We start from the raw sequence: 22,403 nt of genomic DNA on the forward strand, positions 1-22,403 counted from the left end.
CGGCCCTAAAGGGTGAGCCTTGCCAGGGACGTTCACTTAAATGCAGATTCCTGGGCCCTATCCCAAGGCCGCTGACTGAGTCTTTGCGTGGACCTAGGAATCTGCATTCTTAGAGGACTCCTAAGAATACTCAAGCTAGAGGCCCACTGAGATTCCCGAGAGGGGTGCAGGCCCCCCAGAGGGTATGGGAAGCAAGGATTAGAGCTTCTCTTTAAAAGATTTTTCTACCTCATGTTTGTTTTTTTTTTTAAGTTTATTTATTTCTTTGGAGAAAGAGAGAAAGGAGCAGAGAGAGGAGAGAGAGAATCCCAAGCAGTCTCTGTGCTGTCAGTGCAGAGCCCGACACGGGGCTTGAACTCACGAACCATGAGACCATGACCTGAGCTGAAACCAGGAGTCAGGCATCTAACTGACTGGGCCACCCACGTGCCCTTCTAGTGCAGCTTTTTAAAAATTTATTTTTGGATATATTTTTTCTAATGCATGTATTTTTTTTCCTATACACCAGCATGAGGATGCGTGTATCTAAAGATATTAATAGAGAGAGAGAGAGAGAGAGAGAGAGAGAGAGAGAGAATGAGAGCAAGTCTATTTTTCTGACGAGTTTTGTGATAGAAAATTGGAGATTACCGGCTCAGATGAATAGTTTCAAGTCAAGCCACTGTTCCATGCCGACCTTCAGTTTTCTCTTCTGAAAAATACTTTTCCTGTGACCTGCCTCCCTGTTTGGGACGAGGGCAGGTGGAGAATGTGCAAGGAAGCTTCTAGCCCAGGCCGGCACAGGGTGAGCCCCGCATATGTGTTGGGGGTCACGGGGAGGCCTGCTGGGTGATCTGGAGGAAGTTCTGGTGGGGAGAGAGGAAGACTGGGGGTGGGGGAGAGAATGAGGCCCCCCGAGCCCTAGTACAGGATCAGGGGTTGCAGCCAGAGGCCGTAGAATGGGGTTCCCTCCCTGTCCTCACCCCAGCCCTTTGAGGAGGCTGCCGCCTTTCTTGTGATGCACCGTTCCCCGGGGAACGTTCTATCCAGAAATAGTTGCCGGCTGACTTTTCTCAACCGTTTAAATCAAGGCTCTGACCGAGACCCAAGTGCTCATAAGGCTGCAGGGACACAGACCTGTCAGTCCTCCCGGGAGGCCTAGAATTATACACCATGGTCTCCACAGCACGGAGGGAAGAGCCCGGGCCTGGGTTGTGTGGTGACCTTTCACCCCAGCGTTGTCTTGGCAGGTGGGTGCCTTCAGAGTGAGGATTTTGTATGAGCTAACGAGACCGCTGCTCTGTGGGCTGGGTGCTTGGGGAGTATCGGCGGTAGTGGGAAAGAAGGAGGGGAGAGGAGATGAGGGGGAGAGAAAGAAGGAAAGGAAGGAAAGGGGGAGAGGACAGAAGGAAGGGGGAGCCCTTCTCCAGCTGTCTTTCCCTGCCTCTGGTCCCTCCGCAGCCAGGCTCCCTCTTCTGGCCCCCTCTCCCCAGGCAGTCGGAGGGGAAACTTGTAAGTGTGCTGTCCTGTGCCTGGGATGCCCTGAATGGACCCGAGAGGCCCTCCTGGACCTGGCCACTGTGTCCCCTTGCCCACACTCTGTTGTCAGAGCTCCCGGACCCTGCCCCAATACCACGGCCATAGGGGGAACCACTTCCTGTCGCCCCTCCTGCCCCTGCACTCCATGGACATGCTCTCTCTCTCTTTTTTAAATTTAGGTGAAATTCACGTCACATAAAATTAACTTTTTTATTATTTTTTAAACATTTATTTATTTTTGAGAGAGAGAGAGAGAGCAAGTGGGAAAGGAACAGAGACAGGGAGACAGAGAATCCAAAGCAGGCTCCATGCTGTGAGCACAGAGCCTGACACAGGGCTCAAACTCACGAACCGAACTGTGAGATCATGACCTGAGCCAAAATCAAGAGACGGCTGCTTACCCGACTGATCCACCCAGGCGCCCTATTTTTTTTTTTTTAATGTTTATTTATTTATTTTGACAGAGAGTGTGTGTGAACCAAGGAGGGGCAGAGAGAGAGAGAGAGAGAGAGAGGGAGAGAGAGAGAATCCCAGTCAGGCTCTGTGCCGTCAAAGTGGAGCCCGACCCCGGGCTCTGTCTCACGCACCTTGAGATCATGACCTGAGCTGATGTCTAGAGTCGGACGCTCAACCGACTGAGCCTCCCAGGTGCCCCCGAAATTAACCACTTTAAAAGGAGCAATTCATTGACTATATTTATAAGGTTGTGCCACCGCCACCTGTATCTATTTCCAAAACATTTTCATCACCCCAAAAGGAAACCTCATATCCACAAAGCAGTCGCCCCCCATTCCGCCCTCCCCCAGCGCCTGGGAACTGCAGGCTCTTTCCGTCTCTGTGGGTTTACCTATTCTGGAAATTTCGTAGAAATGGAGTCCTGCTGTGTGTGATCCGTGCCTGGCTCCTTTCACTCAGCCTCAGGTTCTTCAGGTTCGTCCTTGTGATGTGAGTCAGTTCTTCTGTCCTTTTAATGGCTCGGTGCTAGGACGCTGCACGTGCACACGCACACTGTGCATCCGCTCATCCTCTGGTCGACATTTGGGTCACGTCCGCCTTTTGGCTGTTACGCGTGGTGCTGCTCTGAACGTACGTGTATTGGTTTGAGTACCTGTGTTCAATTATTTGGAGTACTGGAACGTCCCAGTGTGAATTCTTACCCGAGGGGGGTCAGGAAAGGTTCCCAGAGGAAGTGGCTTGTGGACTAAACACCCCCCCGCCCCCGCCCTGTCCTGCCCCACCCCGTGCTTCTCAGGTCGTGCTCGCCTCGATTTGTAGCTGCTGCCTCTTTGTCTGCTTCCTCCTGGGGCTCTCAGCTCTCATGTGGGCAGGGGCTGCGCCCAGCGCCCATGCACGCAGCCTGGCACACGGTGGTATCACTGGAATACGTGGACCTCTTGCCAGTGTGTGGGACTCTGGCGCCCGACCCTGTATCTCGGGTAATCTTACAAAAGTCTGGAGGGAGAGGAATTATCCCCCCTAGCTTTATTGAGGAAAATGGAGGCGGCGTGACTTACTCAAGGTCACACGGCCTCAAGGGGTGGGAGCCAGGGGCTGACCCAGGGCTTTCTGGTTCCAGAGCTCCTCTGATGCAGGGAGGGGACGGGAGGAGTGATGCTGTTCCCGGATTGTGTCCCCGACAGGCTGCAGGCAGCATGGCTGGTACTGAGACGAGCCGGCGGTGACTCAGGCGCCCACAGTGGCGGCTCCGTGTCCTGAAGATGAAGTGGCCCAGGTGGAGTGCTGGCTAGGCCCGATGGCCAGCTCCAGGACGGAGGTGTGCTGGGCCGAGCCGGGCCTGGGGAAGGGGCCCCAGCGGCGACGCTGGGCCTGGGCCGAAGAGAAAAAGGATGCCGATGGGATACGGGGAAAAGAGGGGCCCTTTCCCAGTGCCACCAGCCCTGAGCTCCTGGAGGACTTCCGGCTGGGGCAGCCGCATCTGCAGCCACCAGGGTGGGGCCCGGCCCCGCAGCCAGCTGAGCGTCCGGCTTCCGAGTGCGGAGAGTCCGCAGGAGAGGGTGAGACCGGTGCCCCCTGAGCACCCATCTCCTGGTGGGGGGTGGGGAGTGGAGGGCATTTTAGTGACTTTTTAAAAATGACAATCCATGAAGCCTATCATTTAAAAATGTCAAAGGTCTGAGTTACATAAGCGGTAGTGCCCCTTGCAGGAATATCAGAAAATACAAGCAAAAAGAGAAAAAACTAAAAAAAATACTTATTATCCGGAGAAATACTCCTTTCCATATGTTTATATGCGAATGTAGTGTGCATTCTATGACCGACAGGGTAACCTGCTTTCATGTAACTTTAATAGACAGGACATTTCCCCAGCTCGTCATATATCTCTCCACAAACCATTCTTTTTTTTTTTTTAATGTTTATTTTATTTTAGAGAGAGAGAGAGAGAGAGTGAGCACAGGAGGGGCAGAGAGAAAGAGGGAGAGAGAGTCCCAAGCAGGTTCCGCACTGACAGCTGTGAGCCCAACACAGGGCTTGAGCTCAGGAACCACAAGATCATGACCTGGGCCAAAATCGGATGCTCAACCGAATGAGCCACCCAGGTGCCCCTCCACAAATCATTCCTAATGCCTGCAAAGGAGTTTTCTGGTGTGGCTCTTCCATAATCTGGGAGCCAATCTCGTGCTGGGCATATGGGTGGTTTCTCGTTTTTGCTATTACAAATAATGCAGAGATGAATGTCATTAGTACATCTTTGTATCTTTGATTTGATAATGACCTTGGTAATTTAAGTTGCTTGGTCCAGGGGTTACCCCCATTTTTAAGATTTTTTAAAAATCCCAATCAGTGATGAGAATGTTGGCATCCCTTATTTTCTAAAGTAAGTGTTTCCCTTGCATCGAGACAGCTTACACTAAATTCCTAGTTCCGCTGAGAGGTGCCTTCTCTCTGAGTCTTGGTTTTCCCATCTGCGAAGTGGGAGTAGTGATAGCATTGAGAATAGCAAGAGCTTGATATGAGATGTCTGTTGCACTTACAATAGGATTGAAATGTCCAGACTTAGGATTCTGTGAATCAGGCAGGCCCCTGTGGATGGTAGAAATTGTGCCATGACCCAACGTTCTTTATGCCAGGTCTGCTTAAAGTGAGGTTTGCCCACAGCTATTCACTGGAGAGCCATTAACCCCTCAGGGAAAGGTAACTGGCATACACTGGGGTGAAAAGGCAAGGGCAGAGGCATCTCTTCCTGAGGTCACATGGTAACCCCTTGCTATGATGTAATAGCTGCTGCCACGTCCCTTGCCCTTACAGTGTGCCAGCCACAGGGCTGGGCAGGGCTCAAGTCGTGTCTGCTTCCCTCCTCACCACCTTCTGTCAGGTAGGAAGGACTAGCCTCCAGTCCAAGTCAGGGTTGCCAGAGAGGTCAGCAACTCGCCCATGGCCCCCAGTAAGGGATCAGAGGAGCCAAGATTGAACCCAGGGCTGCCTGGCCCCAAAGACTGCTTTCCTCACCTCACTGTGTGACCCCCAGCAGCAGAGACTAACTCGCCAGCATGACTGGGACTTTGGTCCTCAGTTCAGGACTACTCTGAGCCACTGCACGATCTTTGACAATTACTCAACCTCTCTGGGCTTCACATGTGCTGCTGTAAACAAGAGAGACTTGCTGAAGGAGATTTTAAGGAGTTGAAGGATGTAGAGGTGCCAGGGGGAAAGGCCAGAGGGGAGCAAAGAGTGATACAAGGGTTATGACAAAGGTGCATCAGCCCAGGGCAGAGGGTCTGTGCTTGATGACCCAGACTGTGCCTCATGAAACTTTGGGTCTATTCCTGAGGCTGACATAGGTTATAGGACAGAGTAGGTGCTCAATAAACATTGACTGAATGGATGATGCACAGATGGATGGATGAATGGGTGGGTGGGCAATGGATGGGTGAGTGGATGGGTGGGTAAGTAGCTAGGTGGATAAGTGGATGGACGGGTGGATGGGTGATGGATGGTTGGATAGGTGAATGGATAGATGGATGGCTAGGTGGGTAAGTGGGTGGGTGGAGTGGTGGATAGATGGAGGAAGGGATGGCTGGATGGACAGATAGATGGACAGATGGGTGAATGGGTGATGGATAGGTGAGTGGGTGGCTGGATGGATAGGTGGATGGATACATGATTGAAAGGATGGACGGTTGGATCAGTGGGTGAGTAGGTGATGGATGGGTAAGTGGTTGGAAGGATAGTGAATGGATGGATATTTTTATTCATATTTTATACATATTACTACTATGTAATAATTACAACAATTATCCATTTTCTGGGGGCTTTGCATACCTTATTGTCCTCCCTCCCTCTCTTCTTCTTTCCATTCAGTCAATAAATATTGAGCATCTACTCTGCAAATACAATAGTAAACAGAAACAAAGGCTATCCTTGCCCCTGTAGAGGTTATAGTATAGTGGGGGAGAAAACTATTAATGAACCAATTGTGTAAGTAAATGAAAAACCGGAGCTACGATAAGTGTTTCAAAGTAGAGGTATTTAGTCCTGTGAAAACCTAGAAAAGGAAGAATCCGACCTAGTTAAGGAGGTCTGAGAAGAATTCCCTGGTGAGGTCAAGGTTGAGCTAATGCCTGAAGGACAGATAGGAGTTAACTAGGCAAAGGGAGGGAGAGACGACCCTGGCAGAGAGGATCAGTATTTGCAAAGGCCCTGTCGTGGGAGCATTGTGGCATGGCTGGAGCAGAGTGCGACTGAAGGGGGGCTGTAGAAAACAGATAGACCAGCAGAGCTAATGGGGAGGGAGGTGGGGATCTTGGGACCTTACTCTGTCTTGGGAACAGGAATGTACTGATGGAGGATGAGGGTGAGATTTAAGGGGATGATTAAGTGGCTACTGCAGTGGTCCAGGCAAGAAAAGATGTTGGCTAGAGCAAAGGTGGCATGGGACTTAAGAGCAGTAGGTGAGTTTGAGAGCTCTGTGGGAGGTAATTATGACAGGACCCAGTGACAGAATGGATTATGGGGGTTGGGGGAGAGAGATGGCCAAGGTGCTTCCCAAGTTTCTGGCTGGTGCAACTAGATGGGAGGCTGAGACAGGAAATACTGAGGGGACAGCCAGGTGTGAGGATCAGGTTTGGAAGACCGGGACAACTAGAGGGGGTGTTAGGTAAGCACTTGGCCATAGAGGGGGATCCCTGGGATCCTTGTCTCCCGACATGATGAGGAAATGAAAGGCCAGAAGGGTGAACTGACTCAAGTAATGTTACACAGTGAGTCCAGACCTGGTATATACTGAACAATCACCTGTCTTTCCAGAGTTTGAGGTAGAGGATGTGGACAGCCCAGAAAGTTCCAACTTGCCTCTCAACTGGCTTCCCGAACAGGATCCTCAATCTGCCATGACTGAAGAGGAGCCGGATGAGGCCCTCGGAGGTCCTGAGGTGGAGGAAGCTGGGGAGGGCTCCCCAAGATTGGAGTATGAGACTGGTCTCAGCTCAGGGGGCGATGGAAACACCAGCCCCATGGCTGTGGGGTGGGGTCAGGACACAGGCTGGGTGGCCCCTGGCACACAAGTCAGTGGAGACAAACTTCCAGAACATTCTGAGGTCTACCCAACTGTTGACTTCAGCTCTGCAAGGTCCTGGAGCAGTGGGACTGTGAGCCTTGACCACCCCAATGACAGCCTTGATTCTACCTGGGAAGGAGAAACCGATGTCCCCCAGCCCACTGCCCTGGAAGAAACTTTACCACAGAGCTCCAGCCACCACCTCCTAAACCCAAACCCCAGAACTGGGGGAGGCGTTGCTGTGGCAACCCCCACAGAATTCCAGGACTCCTCGGTACCCCAGAGCCAGAGCCTCCAGTGTCCAGCAGATAAGTGGAAAGAAACTACCGGCCTCTCCTGCCCTCAGTTGAGGGACAAAGCCTGGAAACGGACGCGGACATCACCTAAGCCACTCCCTTCTCGATTCACTGGCTCCATCAGCCCTCCGAATCTGCCTAGGCCAGCTCGGCAAGACAGGGTGCCAACCAGGCAGGGAGCCACTCTGGCTGGCCACTCATCATCTGATGCCTCCAAGTATGGGCGGGGGCAGTTGAACTACCCACTCCCTGATTTCTCCAAGGTGAGACCCCGGGTGAGGTTCCCTAAAGATGAGAGCTACCACCCCCCCAAGGCCAGGAGCCACAGCAGGCAGTCTCAGGGCCCTGCCAGGCCGCTGATCTTCAAATCACCTGCTGAGATTGTGCGGGAGGTACTGTTGAGCAGCGGCGAAGCCTGCCCGGGAAAGGACCCACCTTCTCCCCACCCCATCACCAGGGTACCCCAAGAATTTCAGACTCCTGAACAAGCCACCAAACTGGTCCACCAGCTCCAGGTAAGCTGGACTCATTTCTACAGGCATGTCACCAAGGCACCTGTTGGCTTGGGTTCGAGGCGATGCGGGTGGGAGGACTCAGGACTGGGCCAGGAATCCCCAGTTGATAGAGGGAGGGTTGTGCCCGGGCCGTGAAGATAGTCCCAAGCCCTTTGCTCAAAAGGGCAGTGCTTGCATTGCAGCCACAAGGGTAGTCCGTATGTGCTTGTTTTTAACTTCTATGAGAAATTCAGAACATACGCAAGAGAGAAAATGGTATAACGAACCCCCACGTACCCACCACCCTGCTTCCACCCATGTACCTGCCATACAACCCCCAGCAACATTTTTCATCTAAGGCCCCACCTCTTCCCCCCCGCTCACTGTACTGGAATATTTGGAAGCAAATTTCAGGTGTCAGATCATTTTACCCAGAAGTATTTTACCGTGTATGTCTAAAGATAAGGACTCTATCTTAAACGTCACGACACCGTTAGCATACCTAAAAGTCAACACCAGTTCCTTAATATTATCCAGCATCAGTGTTCAGATCTCCCCTGTCTGTCACAAATGGCTTGTTTATTGCAGTTGGTTCAAATCGTGGTCCAAACACCGCTCATCTATCGCATGTGATCAGTGTGCCTTTCAAGTCTCCCCCGCTCCGACCCCCGGTTTTTTCAAACCTCTTTCTTTGTTGTAATTGATTTTTTGAGCACACCTGTTGTGTCCTGCAGAGTCTCCCATATTCTGGAATTTGCCAATACACCCTCTCATATCTCTTCACGTGTTCCACTGTCTTCTCCTTATCCTGTATATCGTCCGTCTAGAGCTAGAAGCTTTTCCAGGATGCCGTTCTCTGTTTATTTCCCCTCCAGACCATGAGCTCCATGTGGGTAGTGATATGTTTGGCAAGAGCATGTCACAGTCGGTTCATTCAGGAGGCATGGGATGCTTGCTCCTCTCTGATTTGTGAGGCCAGTGGTCACCGACAGACATGGCCTTGATCCTGTCCTCCGTTTGGGGTGACAAAGTGGTAGTCTCCTACTGCTGTCGTTCCTTCTGCATTTTTTTTGCTGGAAATCTTCTCTAAAGTCAAATTTTCCCACACCAACTATTTGGTTACCAAGGTCTCGTTCACCTGGGAAACACAGGTGAAATGCTTGATTCTGTCCCTCTAATTACCAGCTTTCAGAATAAGGCATCTGTTCCCCAACATCCTTCAAAGGCGATCGGTGCCGTTTACTTTTGCTTTTTCTCTGTCGTGACTTGTTTGATGAAGCTGTTCAGTTTTATTTAGGGCAGATAGTAACCCCCCAGTACATACATGCAGTTGTGATTTTCAAGTCTTCTGTGGGACCCCTGGATGGTTCACTCCATCCACTATTTAAGAAGACACTTATTAAGGGGCACCTGGGTGGCTCAGTCGGCTGAGCATCTGACTCTTTGTCTGGGGTCAGGTCATGATCTCACGGTTCGTGAGTTCGAGCCCTGCGTGAGGCTCCGTGCTGACAGTGCTGAGCCCGCTTGGGATTCTCTCTCTCCCTTCTTCTCTCTCTGCCCCTCCCCTGCTTGCACTCCTCTCTCTCTCAAAATAAATAAATAGACTCTATAAAAATTAAAAATTAAAAAGCACTTATTAAGCACATGGCCCTGAAGCCCTGGGAATAAAGCAGTGGGGAAGATATAGGTGACAGAGCTGACAGACACGAGCTGACAGAGCTGTCCCCAGAATGTGGACAGAGGAGCAAGTAGTTGTAGCCTGCAGTGACAGGGGTTGTATATCAAGGTGAAGCAGCCCAGAGGCCCGCATCCCTGATTCACTGTTAGTGATGTCAGCAGACCATCCTGCCTTCTATCCCACTCACAATATGGCCCCGGGGTGTGTGTTGCCCGAGAGCCTGAAGGGGTCTGCTCCGCTGCCACCACTGAGCTCTTAGCGCTCTGAGGAGCCCTTTGTGGGGCGGGCTCCCACGAGGGGTCTCACGGTGAGGGGCGTGACTGTGTTCTTCTCCGTCTCTCTCAGGAGGACTACCACAAGCTACTCACCAAGTACGCAGAGGCGGAAAACACCATCGACCAGCTGCGCCTTGGGGCCAAGGTACTGGCTTGGGTAGGATGGAGGTGGGGCCCTGGCCCCCAGAGATGTCACTCTCCCATGGTCTTTGTTCCTGCCTCCTGAGACCCTGGGGATAGAAGAACCCAGCCCTCAGTCTACAACGAGGTCCCACTGTGACCTTGGGCAGCGACCTTGCCCTCTTTGGGCTCTATCTCCTTTATTGTTGATGAGCTTTTATGTCCTTGAATCCTAGAATCTGGGGTCCCCGGTGTTTTCACCAGAGCAGCACTTGGGCTCCACTCCTGACTCTGTTACTGACCAGCTATGTGACCCCAAGGAAGTTTCTTGGGCTCTCTGAGCCTCAAGGTTGCAGCACAGAGTTTCTGCTCAGCTCCTGGTACTTATTTCCTGGGCCTGATCCTTCCTGAATGTCTTGCGCGCAGCCTCACCCCTCACCCCCCCTGGCCGAATGTCCGGTGTGTGGCAGGGGGAGTGAAAAGGGGGAAATCCATCCACCCCTGTCCTGCCCAGCCCCCACATGACTTGGGAGGAGGCTGAGACTTCTACACTTGGGACCTTCCCCTTTGTGGGGGTGAGGCAGGAAGCCGGACCTGTTGCAGCCCTTCACGGCTTCCTGTTTCCCCTGCCCCCCTCTTGCCCCGTGAGGCCTCAGTGGAGAAGGGGGTGGGAGCTGAGGTGCAGAGAGGCAGACCTGCCCTCTCGCTGGCCTCCTCTCTCAGGGCCCCCACCTGGCCTGTCCCTGTCATGCTCCAGCACCCCTCCCCTGCTGTAGGCTGCTCTCGGGCCTCTTGAGACACGGCTGTGAGGTGTCCCTGAGACAGCCGTGATGAGAAAGTGGAAGAAGTCCTGCCGTGGGAGCCGTTCTGTGTCCCCACCCCACCTTAGGACACAGGCAGGTCCCTCCCATCCTGGCCTTCTTGGGCACATCTGTGAAAGGGGTCACATAGACCTTCCTCCTGGGAGTCAGTGGCTTCCCCCCGATGTCTTAAGGCTCCTTCTAGCCCTCTGAGCTACGGAGCCAGAGTCCGGTGGAAGGGCGGGGGCCTTGGGGAGGCTGCAGGTGGGTTTGGGGAGGCATCCTTCCTGGGGGAGCCCTGCCCTCATGACTGCAGACTCCTAGAAGCTCCAAGGAGAAAGGAACTGGCCATTAGGTCCAGACCCTCAGCTCAGCCATCTAACAAATTGGGAGTTGGGTCCCTAGGAAGGGCAGAGGTGGCCAAAGTTCAAGGTCAGGGCAGAGCCTTGGAGCATCCCCTCCTTCCTCTTCTTGCTTCATTCTTTACTCACTTAGGAGAATGAGTCAGTATCCAGAAAGCACGTACCAGGGCCTAGCAAACACTTCTAAGAGATGGAGACTATTCTTGTTTGGACTAATATTAATCTGAAGGTGTTTTTGGGGTGCCCAGGTGAGCCATGCCCGGTGCAGGCACGGGCAGGGGTGGACATTGTGGGAGCACAGCTGTGGTGAAGTTCCTGCCCTGGGTACTCCCCTGACGCGGTGGGGACCCAAGGTCTCCCCACGGGCAGTCGCCTCGTCCTGGCTGATGACCCAGACCTGTCTCGTGTGTGAGAGGAGCATAGGAGGGGAGGTGGGAGAGGCTGGGGATGGTGTTCGGTACCTGCCCACCCACTCTCACTTGGCTTTCTGGAAAAATGACTCCTTAGTTTGGGGGTTCTCTGCAAGAGAAGGGCGAGCGCAGGTCAGCTGGATGCCGGAAGCAGGATGATTCTCTCCCAGTCCCCCAATCTCACAGCTGCCCTGGGGGAGCAGCACAGGCAGGGCTCCCCATCCTGGAGCCTGATGGGGAGGGGACGCCACGGTCCCACAGGACCTGGGGGAGCACAGCTCCCAGCTGGCCCTTTCACCCTGTCCCCAGCTCTGAGGACTCTACCCTGAAGACTCAGGAGACCCCAGAGCGGCTTCCTGCTCAGAGCCCTTGCCAGGGAGGCCAGTTCATGGAGGCAGTAACACTGTTCCCTCAGACTGAGCTGGTGGGAGTGGACTCCCCGGGGATCTGCTGAGCCCCCTACTCTGTCTGCTCAGAGCCCAAGGGGGAGGGGGTGGGCCCACGTGGGAGGGAGCCAAGCTGGGGACATTGCCCTGAGGACACCCAGGCCAGCCCAACAGCGTGTGGGCAGCAATGGGTGGGCGTCCAGGGAAGGGGGCTGGCATTTACTGAGCTGTTAAAGGTGCCAGGCCCCAGGCTACGTACACTGCCAGGGTCACCTCATTTGAAATCCTTCACGAGAGAAAACCGAGGCACAGCCAGGCCGAGTGGTTCGCTCAGCGCCCTGCAGCTGGTAAGGGATTAACAGCTGGGGGTTAAACCTATGTGTGCCTGACTCCAGAGCGGGCGCTCTTTTCCCCACGCCTGGGTGAGCGGGACCTGGGCTGTGGCACCGGGTGTGTGGCAAAGGCACATGGGCAAGGCAGAATGATGGTGTCACAGTGATAAGAGCAATAGTGATGCTGATGTCTGCTGGCCACTGTCCTGGGTGTTTACCCAGGAAACTGGGTAAATACTGTGTTTACTGGGGAGACTGAGGCACAGAGAAGGTAAGAAATGTGCCTGTCACTTAGCAAGTAGGTGCCAGAGCTGGGGCTTGAGCCCAGCAGTCTGTCTTCAAAGCCCACTATTAACCCCACCTTCTGTAGCAGAACCAGACTAGGTAATGGTGGGTTCTGCAGCTGCTGGGGAGGGCTGACGGAGTCTCAAGGCCTGGGCCGAGGGCACCCCTGGATCTGGACTCGGGGGTGGGGGCAGGGAGCCGGGGCTGCTCGGGAATCACTGCCAGACTCTGTTCTCTCCCCCAGCTTAGGGCCAGAGTTGATGGTGATGTCACCGATTTGCTGCCCTGCAGTCACCTCCCCCCAGCTGCTGTCCCTGGGCTCAGCTGCAGGGGGATCTGGAGGGGCTGAGACCAGAAACCACCCCAGACAGAATCAGGGGAAGGCTGGGGGGGTGACATAAAACTGCCTTTCCTAAAATGTGTGTTTCTGATGACCACCAGTTGGTCCAGAAGCCCCTGGTGGAGGTGGGGGTGGGGGGCATCAGGGTTAGTCTTCAGGGGAGTTGGGGGAAACATTGCCTATTCTCTCTACTCCCCCCCTCCTCACCCCATTCATAAAGCCCATTAGCATTTTAAAGGCTGTGAGAAACCCATCTGTGCAAAGACTAGTCAGTTATTTAACCCCGCATTTCCCAAACTCCCTGGTCTTCTGTTCACTGATTAACCCCCCTGAGGGAGCTAATCTAGCCTCAGGGAGCTCCATGGGATACCCTGGCTTAAAAGGGGCACCCTGGAGGGCTGGGGTGGGTGCTGGCCTGTCCGGAGACAGATCCCAAGAGGGAGGGGCCTGAACAGCTTCAAGTTACCCACACTCACGTCCAGCTCCCCCTTCCGAGGCCTCTACAAGGGCTTTTGGCCCGTTTGCTGGAACAGCAGGCATGTTCCTGTAGTTCCCCAGGTTGGGCCTTGGTGGGCCGGGCCTGTGGCTGGGGGAGGGGTAGGGCGGGGCACAGGGAGCATGCGGGAGGGCTGGGTCTTCCCCAGATTTGGGTCACCATGGGAGGAAAGGGGTGCTGGTGGGCAAGCCCCCACAGGCGGGTCTGAGCAGATGGCCCAGAGGATTATTAAAATCCAGCTTTGTTCTCATCAGAGGCTGGGTCTGAAGGAGGGGGAGGCAAGGGGGGCCAGGCCATGCTGGGCCATTGTCCCTCACTTTGGAGTAGATTTTTCTGCCACAGCCAGGACGTGAAGAGCAGCTTAAGCAGGGAGAGGCTGCCTGCTTGGGGGCTAGGGCGCTCCCTCTATCAGGCATACCCTAAACTCCGCACTCCTGACCTTGGGGCAGCAGGGAGCAGTAAGATAAGGCGCCTGACCAGCTGGGGGCACTGAGGCACCACAGGGGAGTAGCTTTTCCAGGGACCTGCCTCCATGATGGCAGTCAAAATGACAGTGGTGATGATGATGGTGATAAATGTGATGACGACGGAGGTGATGATGATGGTGGTGATGGTAGCGTGTAACGATGGCCGATGGTCGGAGCAACAGAGATGGTGGTGATGAATAGGAGGACGGTGTACCGAGCACGCGTTTTGTGCACCGAGAAATCACCCATCCTGGGACTCAAAAGGGAGCAGCAGTGAAGCCCGCTAGTGAATGTTTTCGGCTCTGGGGGCCGTAGAGCCTCGGCGGTAGTGACTCAACCCTGCCCTTGCAGCACGAAAGCAACCGTAGGAACACATAAACTAGCATAGCTGTGCCCACTGAGACATTATTGAAAGAAACAGACCACGGCTTGCCCGCCTCTGCACTGACCACCATACATGGGTCTCCTCTAATTTCGTGCTTCACGTGGCCTTTCCCGGCCGTCGGTCGGATTCCAGACTTCTCTCTCACGCGTGAGGCTGTTTACCGTTGGAAATCCATCCTCGGATGAGGGGGGCCTGCTACTGCTGAGAGGTTCGTTTGTTCACCCGTTGGCTTACGCCTTCATTCAGACCAGCATTAATCGCTGTTATTATCAATGTGATAATCACTACTGAAAATGTTTTATTACTAATAAATGTGATTGTATGATTATAGTTATACTTGCTGGAAGTACTGTATTAGTTATAATTGTGGTCACATTGTAAATTATTATAACAAGTAGTATTTAAAATTATTAATATGGAAAACCATAGACTTTAGGGTCAAAGTAGGATCCTAGTCTCAGTCCAAGGATTTATAGCTGGAGATTTTGAGTGAATGACTTAACCAGAGCCTCAGTTTCCTCTTCTGTAAAATGGGGATGATAGTCCCTGTCCTGCCTCCCCATCAGGACTGCCTAAAGAGGGCGTGAAAGGGCACGCACATCCTTGGCCCATTGTTTGGCCCCCACCCAAGGGCTCCACTCAAATATAGTATTTATTACTACAAGACATGTTTGTTGAGTGCCTGAGCGATGGTGTGAATGAAGGTGAGGCCTTTCGGGGACTTTGCCCCAACCCTGACTTGGCTGTGCTCATGCCTTCCCCTCCCTGACAGGTGAACCTGTACTCGGACCCGCCCCAGCCCAGCCACAGCATCCACACAGGGACGGTGCCCCAGGGAACCAAGGTCTTGTCCTTCACCATCCCACAGCCCCAGTCTGTGGAGCGGTGCTCGGGCCCTGCCGAAGCCCCACAGGCCTCTGGGGCCTCCGGTGAGTCAGAGAGGAAATGTGACTGGAGGGCCTTCTGCCTGTGATTCTGCTCTGGGGGGGCTTGGTTGGCCTTAGGGTGGCACTGGCTTCAGGTCAGGGGAGGGAGGGAGGTGAGGCCCTTGTCTGGGACGTCTGACTTGAAGAGGTCGAATGGAGATGTGGAAACCATGTATCTTTCCTGGAGCCAGAGCAGCTGGGAGGGTGGTGGGGTGGGGGGAGGGGGTTGGCCCTAGCTCTGCATCTAGCAGCTGGGGGATCTTGGGCCCAGTGAGTAACAAAGAGCACTGATGTCACCGTGGAGCCCGTGTGGGGGCCCGGCTCTGTGCCAAGCCTTGCCGTGCAGGATCCCACCTAATCCCCACATCAACCCCGCTGACAGGGCAACCGAGGCACGGAGGGCTGAGGACTTGCTGAAGGCCACACCGCTACAAGCAGAAGGGGTTGGGGTAGGGATTTGAATTCAAGTCTTTCTGAGTTAGAGCCTGAGCTACTGACTGGGAAACCAGAGGCCTGACTTGGCCCCAGCTGTGTGATCTGGGGCAGATCCAGACCTCGTTCTCTCCTGCACCTGGGCTACACTGCCCAGCCCACTTCCTGGGGCCCATGTAAAGACAGTGTGATCTCGATATGACGGTTGTAGCTTGATGATGGAGGGTGAGGGTGTGGTTTTGAGGTTCAGCGTTGGTCCCTCAGCTCCAGGAAGGACGGTTCTTGGCCCCAGCGTTCAGTGGTTGTGTGTTCCAGGGTGGCCACCAGCTCAAAGAGACCTGAGCCCCTCGTCGTCTGCCCCAGAGTGGCTTCCGGAGAACCCGGGCATCGCCCAGGACCAGCCGTCAGCAGAGCGGACCCAGGAGTTGGCTTCTCAGGCCAGCCTGTTCCTGGCCAAGGTGAGGGGAACGAGGGAGACATAACTCACCTGAGAAAGCAGTGTCTGCTTGAGTAAGAACCTCTCTGCAAGGCTCCTTGTCATTCCCCTGCTGGAGGTAACTCGGCCATCTCGAAAACGTGGGCCTCTCCCTCCTGGTTTAGAGGCCACATGGTTTACAGCCTCCTCCTTGTCACTCAGTACTGGCTTTAACTCCCTTTTTTGGCACTGTGTCCCATCAAACTCCCTCAAGTTGGGCTTGAAAGTGTCTCCTGGTTCACCCCTAAGGGAGACTCACCGCTCCTCCAGGATTCTGGAAGGATAAGAGAATCTCAACTCTACCTCTTCCGGTTTGGGATAAACCACCCCGCTTTCTTAGTGCGTTTCATTACAGAAATAAATTCTCAGTCCCTTCTCAAAGGGCCTTTATGCTTTCACCAAACAGTCCAAATAACTGTGAATTGTTTGTAGCTCTATTTTTAACTGCACACTTGGCCTTATGCCAGACGTGCTTTAAAGCAGCTTAGAAAATACATGCATGACAACCACATTCTGAAAACAGAAGTGAGGAAAATGGGGCAAAGGGGAAGTAAGGGTAGAAAAAAATAGACTGAACTTAGTGTAAAGTGAATAAACAAAATGTCCTGTTGGACCCTGAACGCTTTACCAGGTTCATGTTTGGTTTTGAGCTTCCTAGTTGTCAGTGTGAAAAGGGAAATGCAGTAGTTACATATATTATCATGGCCATAAAACACATTCCTTTGGAGAAATACCAAGCATCCTCTTTTTTCTTTTCTTTTTTTTTTTTTTTTTTGGTAACAGTTTTGTTGAGATATAATTCACATGTCATACAATTTACTCCTTTAAAGTTAATGCTTCAGTGGGTTTTACTATATTCACAGACATGCAGCTATCACCACGATCAATCTTTTTCATCACCCAGTGAGAAGCTCCTATCCATTAAGCAGTTCCCCCATTCCCCTTCCCCCCAGCCCCTGGAGGCTGCTCATTTACTTTCTGTCTCCTTGGGTTTGCCTTTTCTGGACATTTTATATAAATAGATGTATATAATCTTCGTCCTTTTGTGTCTGGCTTCCTCAAGCTCATCCATCATAGTAACCTGAACAAGTACTTTCTCCTGGTTTATCACCACCATCCTCGTTCCATACCTGGAGAGATGTTTCTTCGTGTCCTGTGTGCTGTAAAGCAAAGGCAAGGTCATCACACCGAGCAGGAGCTGGGGCACCAGCTGACCCCTGATGACCTAGGGCTGTGCTGTTTGATCCAGGAACCACAGACCATGTGGCTGGTCAGTACTTGACATGTGACCAGTCCAAACTGAGGTGTTCCGTGAGGGTAAAACACACAGTGGGTTTCAAAGACTTAATGTGACAAAAGAATATAAAATATCTCAATAATTGTTTACATGGATTCCATGTCAAAATGATATTTTAGGTTCATAAAATACATTATTAAGATTAATTCACCTGTTTCTTTTTTACATTTTTACATTTGACATAATTTTTTTAGAATTTTATTCTATGTTTTAGAAAATTTTAAATTGCAGGGATGCCGGGGTGGCTCAGTCGGTTGAACATCTGATTCTTGATCTTGGCTTGGGTCGTGATCCCAGGGTTGTGGGATCGAGCCCTGCGTTGGGGTCCGTGCGGAGCGTGGAGCCTGCTTAAGATTTTCTCACTCTCTAAGATAAAAAAAAATTTTTTAATTAAAAAAAAGAAAATCTTAAATTGCATACGTAGCTTGCATTAGGTTTCTGTTTTCTATGTTATATAAATTATGTATAATTTATATAAATTTCTGTATTACATTTTGGCACTAATCTAGAGCTTTTCTAGAAATCCTAGAAAGCCCCAAATCATCCTTTGTCTTTTTTTCCTTGTTAAAAAAAGTTTTTTGTAAAGGTAATTAGATGCACATGGCAATAACCTCACATAGCATAAAGGGCATATTCAGTGAAAAGTCTTTTTTCCCATAGTTGCCCTTCTGTTTCATGCAAAAGTGTTCAACACACACACATGTGTTCTTAGAAATGGTCACACAAGTATGTATGCTATGCTGGACCTTGACTTTTTTAATATCCTGAAGTTGAGTGTTTATTTCTGGGAAGGCGATGAATTCACTGTGTTCAGAGTTCAGAAGGTCCATAGAGTAGAAATGCTTCCTCCCATCCCTGTCCCCACCACCACCCAGGTCTCTGCCCCAGAAGCAATTAATATTTCAGTTTCTTGCATCCTTCTAGAGGTAGTTTATAATATATAAGCAAATGTATTTATATTTTTCCTTTTTTTCTCTCTCTCCCTATTTTATACAGATGCTAGCTTATTATAAAGACTGGGCTATACCTCAATTTGACACTGAAAAGTAGGTCTTAGTTTTTACGTGAGCACAGATACATACCCTTTCCTCTTCTTGATGGCTGCGTACTACTCCACAGATAAGCTTTTCGATCGTTTCTGTTGCCCCCGCCATTATGCTGCAGTAAACATCCTGTGTCATAGACCTTCATGCCCATGAGTGAGTGTGCTTTGCTATTGATAAATTCTGGGAGGCTCCGCTTTGATTTTTCCAAAGGCAGCCGTGACCAGAGCCAGTGGTGGAGACAGTTTCTGGCATCCGCCTTTCCGTGCTTGGCAGGAAACCCACATCCTGAGGCGGGACCCAGTTTCTGGTGCCAAAGCGCGAATGTGGCTAAGCGTGGGGGCTGCAGGCCTCACCTTCCAGGGTCCCGATTAACTAGAGTGGGTTTCCTTCCCCTCCCGATGTCCAGGTGGAATCCTTCGCAGGGCTGATGCAGGCAGGACGGCTGACGCCCCAGGACCAACTCAAGGTACCGTCTACTTAGGGAGATGCCCTTGGAGCTTCCAGACACCTGCTCTGTCCCCCAAAGTAGAGTCTCTGAAGCCCCGTCCGCCGCAACACAGGCCAGAGAATCTCAGACACACCGTCTCCTTTCACAGCAGACAGCCCCTGCTTAGCTTGCCGTGACAAGGATCAGTATATCACAGTATTACCACTGATTAAGCAGTGGTGGTGGTGTGCCAGAGGCACTGTGGCACGCCTTCGATGCACATGATTGCGTTTTATCATAGAACGCCAGTAAGGTGGTTACAGTCATCACCCGCATTTAACTGGAATGGAGCGGGGGAAGCCGAGACAGGCGACTTGAAGGCCACGCGGCTGGTAGGCAGCGGAGCCCAGACCCAGGTCTATCTGATACCCGAGTCCACGGTGGTAATCCCTGGCCTGCACCACCTCCCACCCATCTGGCTCCCTCTCAGCCACCAGAAGAGACTTGCCCTTTCAAAAATTTTCTTTTCTTGTAAAAGTGATTGCCCAGTATCTGAAAACCAAGGGGGAAAGGGGAGGGGAGCCCTAATCTAACCATTATGGGCTTATTTCCTCTTGGATTTTGGTATTTCTGGACAACTATAGTCGTATATAAAATTGAGATTTCTGCTGCATCAGCAGGACCCCGGGAAAGGAGCAGGTAGAGCTCTGAAAGCTGGAAGCGTGGGGTCAAGGAAGGGGCTGTTAGCGGGGCCGTGGGCAGCGTCAGGGGATGCAACAAGGAACAGGGCAGCCTGGGGACCGGCAGCTGCCCGCAGCTCTTCCCTGCCAGGTCTCTCTCCTCCCGCCCTTTGACCTCTTACAGATGCCTCCCACTAGGCAAGACCCCCCTGGGAAGCCAGCAGGTGTGGAGCCCAGCTGATGCTGGAGGCGCAGAGCAGCGTGGGGAGGGGAGCTGAAGAGGGGTGGAGAGGGGCAAATACAATACACCTGGTTTGTAAAAAATGCTATATTTTTACTACGTCATTACGGTGTTACTAATTACTATGTTGCCATATAGACATCATCCATTTTCCAATTGCAACATATGTGATGTGTGTTGTATTATCTCACTGAGTGCATGAGCAAGGACCTTGAAAAACAAAACGCTTCTTTTTCTTCCCCTCTGTCGTACTTCCCCCACATCTAGGAGGTCAAGAGCTGTTGGAAGATCAAACCTGCCCGGGGACTAGATTCTAGGTTGTCCTTGAACTCAGTCTGCTGTCAGCATAGAATGAATGGGATGGGGATGATCACAAGCCAGAGGAAATGACCCTTCTGAGTTCCTGAGTTTTAACCATCTGTTAGCTGTCACCACCTTTGCTGTGGACGCCTAACATCACTGTTAGGCCCACAAGCTCTGGAGCTGGAGGACCCGGGTTCAAATCCTGCTTACAACTTGCTCCCTCACTGTGTGACCTTCACCAACTTAAATAACCCTCTGTGCCTCGGTTTCTCCTCTTTAGATGAAGGTGATAAACTACCCCTGTCCTTAGGACTATGTTGGAAGTTCAGTGACTAATGCCAACTGCTTTAGCGTAGAACCTCAGTGCTCAGTAAATTTTAGCTGTTGTTAGCAGCAGTGTGGTAGTGATGGTCATCTATCATGACAGTCCATAAGCACTTGGGAAAAGAGTGACTACTGTTCCCAGATCCACAGTTTGGAAAATAAGAATGAGGATCCGTGGTCGCTCAAGTACTGGGCCCACAGGGGGACGTAGTGATGGCATATTTGGCCTGCAACCGTCATGGAACATTGGGGTACGTGTAGGTCTATCCAGGAAACACTAGTGCTCTCTGGAGCCCGTGCCGAGGCTCTAAGCCGTGCCTCGGCCTTGCCAGTCTGATGGCAGAGAGCTAGACGGGGGCAGGCAGGTTTTAGGGAGTCTTAACCCCAGCCTTCTAGGGTCTTAGGGGCCCAGAGGATGGGTCTCCTGCCCCACCCCCACAGTGAGCTCCCTCATCCACTGTATCTGCAAGGACAGAGCCCACGGGGGCTGCACACTCAGGTCCTCCTGGCCTGGTCTGGTTTCAGGGCTTCCAGCGGCTAAAGGCCACCCACGCGGCCCTGGAGGAGGAGTACCTGAAGGCCTGCAGGGAGCAACAGCCGGCCCAGCAGCTGGCCGGCCCCCAGGGGACGCCCGGCAAATTTGATCCTGGCAGGTACGTGCTGGGGAGGGAGGCCTCTGGTTCCCTTAGTCACCAGGAAGGGCACACTTTGTCCTCATAATTCATGTGCTACAGGAACAGGGAGAAATCCTACCCCAATTAGCAGCATATCCAGATGCGGGTACACCTGAAAGCTGAAGTGTGTATCCTTTTGGACTCATTGCCATGAGACGTGACCTTGGAGATGAGACCTGAAACTGCTCATCAGAGAGCAGAGAAGTGAGGCCAGAGGGGAAGGGATTTACTCAAGGCCCCACAGCCTGTTGGTCGCAGAGGGGGGCTCAGGCGGAGGCCACCTGTTCCCAGTGGAGTCCCCTTTCACCTTGTTTTTTCGAGTTCTCCACATAATCCAAACTGGGACATTAACTGGACCATCCACGGGCATTCTCTGGAAGTTCCGCTCAGAAGCACGGCCTCCCAGACCTGCCTGCTGTGGTTGCTGTAACAGGTCCGGGTGCTGATGTCTCCCCAGGGTGCTAGAGGAGGAGATATTCCAGCTGGGTATTCGCCTGGAAGAGCTGAAGGACCACATGGACCACACCCAGCCTGAGCCTGAGCAAGCCGGGTCAGACTCCACTCCAGACAGCCCCCCAGCCACGCCTTCTCCACGCCAGCCAGTGCACCTGCCTTCTCCTTCAGGACAAGCCCCCACACCCGCCACCCAGACCCTCTGCCCTCAGGTACCTCTTTGCCCAGCCATACTGGACCTTTCCTTCCTTCTCTTCTTCATTAATCGATTTCTTCACTGCATACTTGTGAAGTATGCACCATGTGCCAGCACCCGAGACACGTGGTGGGAATTCAGTGGGAAACCGACCAACAAAAATAGGTGGGGGGTGCCTGGGTGGCTCAGCTGGTCAAGCATCCGACTCTTGATTTCGGCTCAGGTCATGATCTCATGGTTCGTGAAATTGGGCCCGATGTTGGGTTCATGGGATCAAGCCCTATGTCGGGCTCTGCACTGACAGTGTGGAACCTGCGTGGAATTCCCTCTCTCTCTCTCTCTCTCTCTCTCTCCAAATAAATAAATAAACTTAAAAAAAAGTAGGTGGTTTTAATACTCATGGAGTTGCTGGTCTTGTTGAACTCATTCTATTTTGCTCAGGGCTCTGAAGGAGAATTATGGGGCTCTAGGAGAGTAACAGGGCAACATGACTGAGTTTAGAGGCCCCGAGAAACTTTCCTTGAGTAAGAAATGCTTTAATGAGATCTGAGTGGGAATTACTACACGCAGAAGAGCAGAAGCCATGCACCAGGGGAAACAGCCGATGCAAAGGCCCTGTGGTTAGAGTATGGAAGGTGAGGGGGCAATTGTCAGAGCTGTGGCTGGAGGGGAAGGTGGGGGCTCCATGATGTAGGGGCTTGTGGGTCACATCAAGGGTTTGGCCTTAAACTCTTCTGGGTTTTCAGCAGGGGGTATTAAAAGAGGATCAG

The 22,403-nt window shown here is 52.3% G+C and overlaps 1 protein-coding gene and 1 long non-coding RNA gene across 7 annotated transcripts in view; one reads left to right on the forward strand and one right to left on the reverse strand.

Moving 5' to 3' along the window:
• The window catches only part of AKNA (AT-hook transcription factor), a 54,934-nt gene that overhangs the window by 12,347 nt on the left and 20,184 nt on the right, over nucleotides 1-22,403 (forward strand). For 3 of the 6 annotated variants that reach the window (XM_027034914.2, XM_053204734.1, XM_027034913.2), the window contains exons 2-9: nucleotides 3,159-3,533; nucleotides 6,784-7,844; nucleotides 9,847-9,921; nucleotides 14,932-15,088; nucleotides 15,782-15,975; nucleotides 18,742-18,801; nucleotides 20,836-20,963; nucleotides 21,442-21,649. In XM_027034914.2, coding sequence (XP_026890715.2) covers nucleotides 3,272-3,533; nucleotides 6,784-7,844; nucleotides 9,847-9,921; nucleotides 14,932-15,088; nucleotides 15,782-15,975; nucleotides 18,742-18,801; nucleotides 20,836-20,963; nucleotides 21,442-21,649 — 2,145 coding nt within the window. In that variant the 5' untranslated portion in view covers nucleotides 3,159-3,271. Of the gene's footprint in view, nucleotides 1-1,070; nucleotides 1,230-1,300; nucleotides 2,955-3,158; nucleotides 3,534-6,783; nucleotides 7,845-9,846; nucleotides 9,922-14,931; nucleotides 15,089-15,781; nucleotides 15,976-18,741; nucleotides 18,802-20,835; nucleotides 20,964-21,441; nucleotides 21,650-22,403 lie in introns of those variants that run through there. The other 3 variants (XM_027034915.2, XM_053204735.1, XM_027034916.2) reach the window with 3 other exon arrangements.
• LOC128312129 (uncharacterized) lies at nucleotides 3,912-5,683 on the reverse strand. The gene is made up of 2 exons (XR_008291025.1): nucleotides 4,387-5,683; nucleotides 3,912-4,187 (listed from the first exon to the last, which is right to left on the reverse strand). It is a non-coding gene; the product is annotated as an uncharacterized LOC128312129 (long non-coding RNA).

The sequence above is a fragment of the Acinonyx jubatus genome, chromosome D4 (genome assembly GCF_027475565.1).
Source record: "Acinonyx jubatus isolate Ajub_Pintada_27869175 chromosome D4, VMU_Ajub_asm_v1.0, whole genome shotgun sequence".
NCBI lineage: Eukaryota > Metazoa > Chordata > Mammalia > Carnivora > Felidae > Acinonyx > Acinonyx jubatus.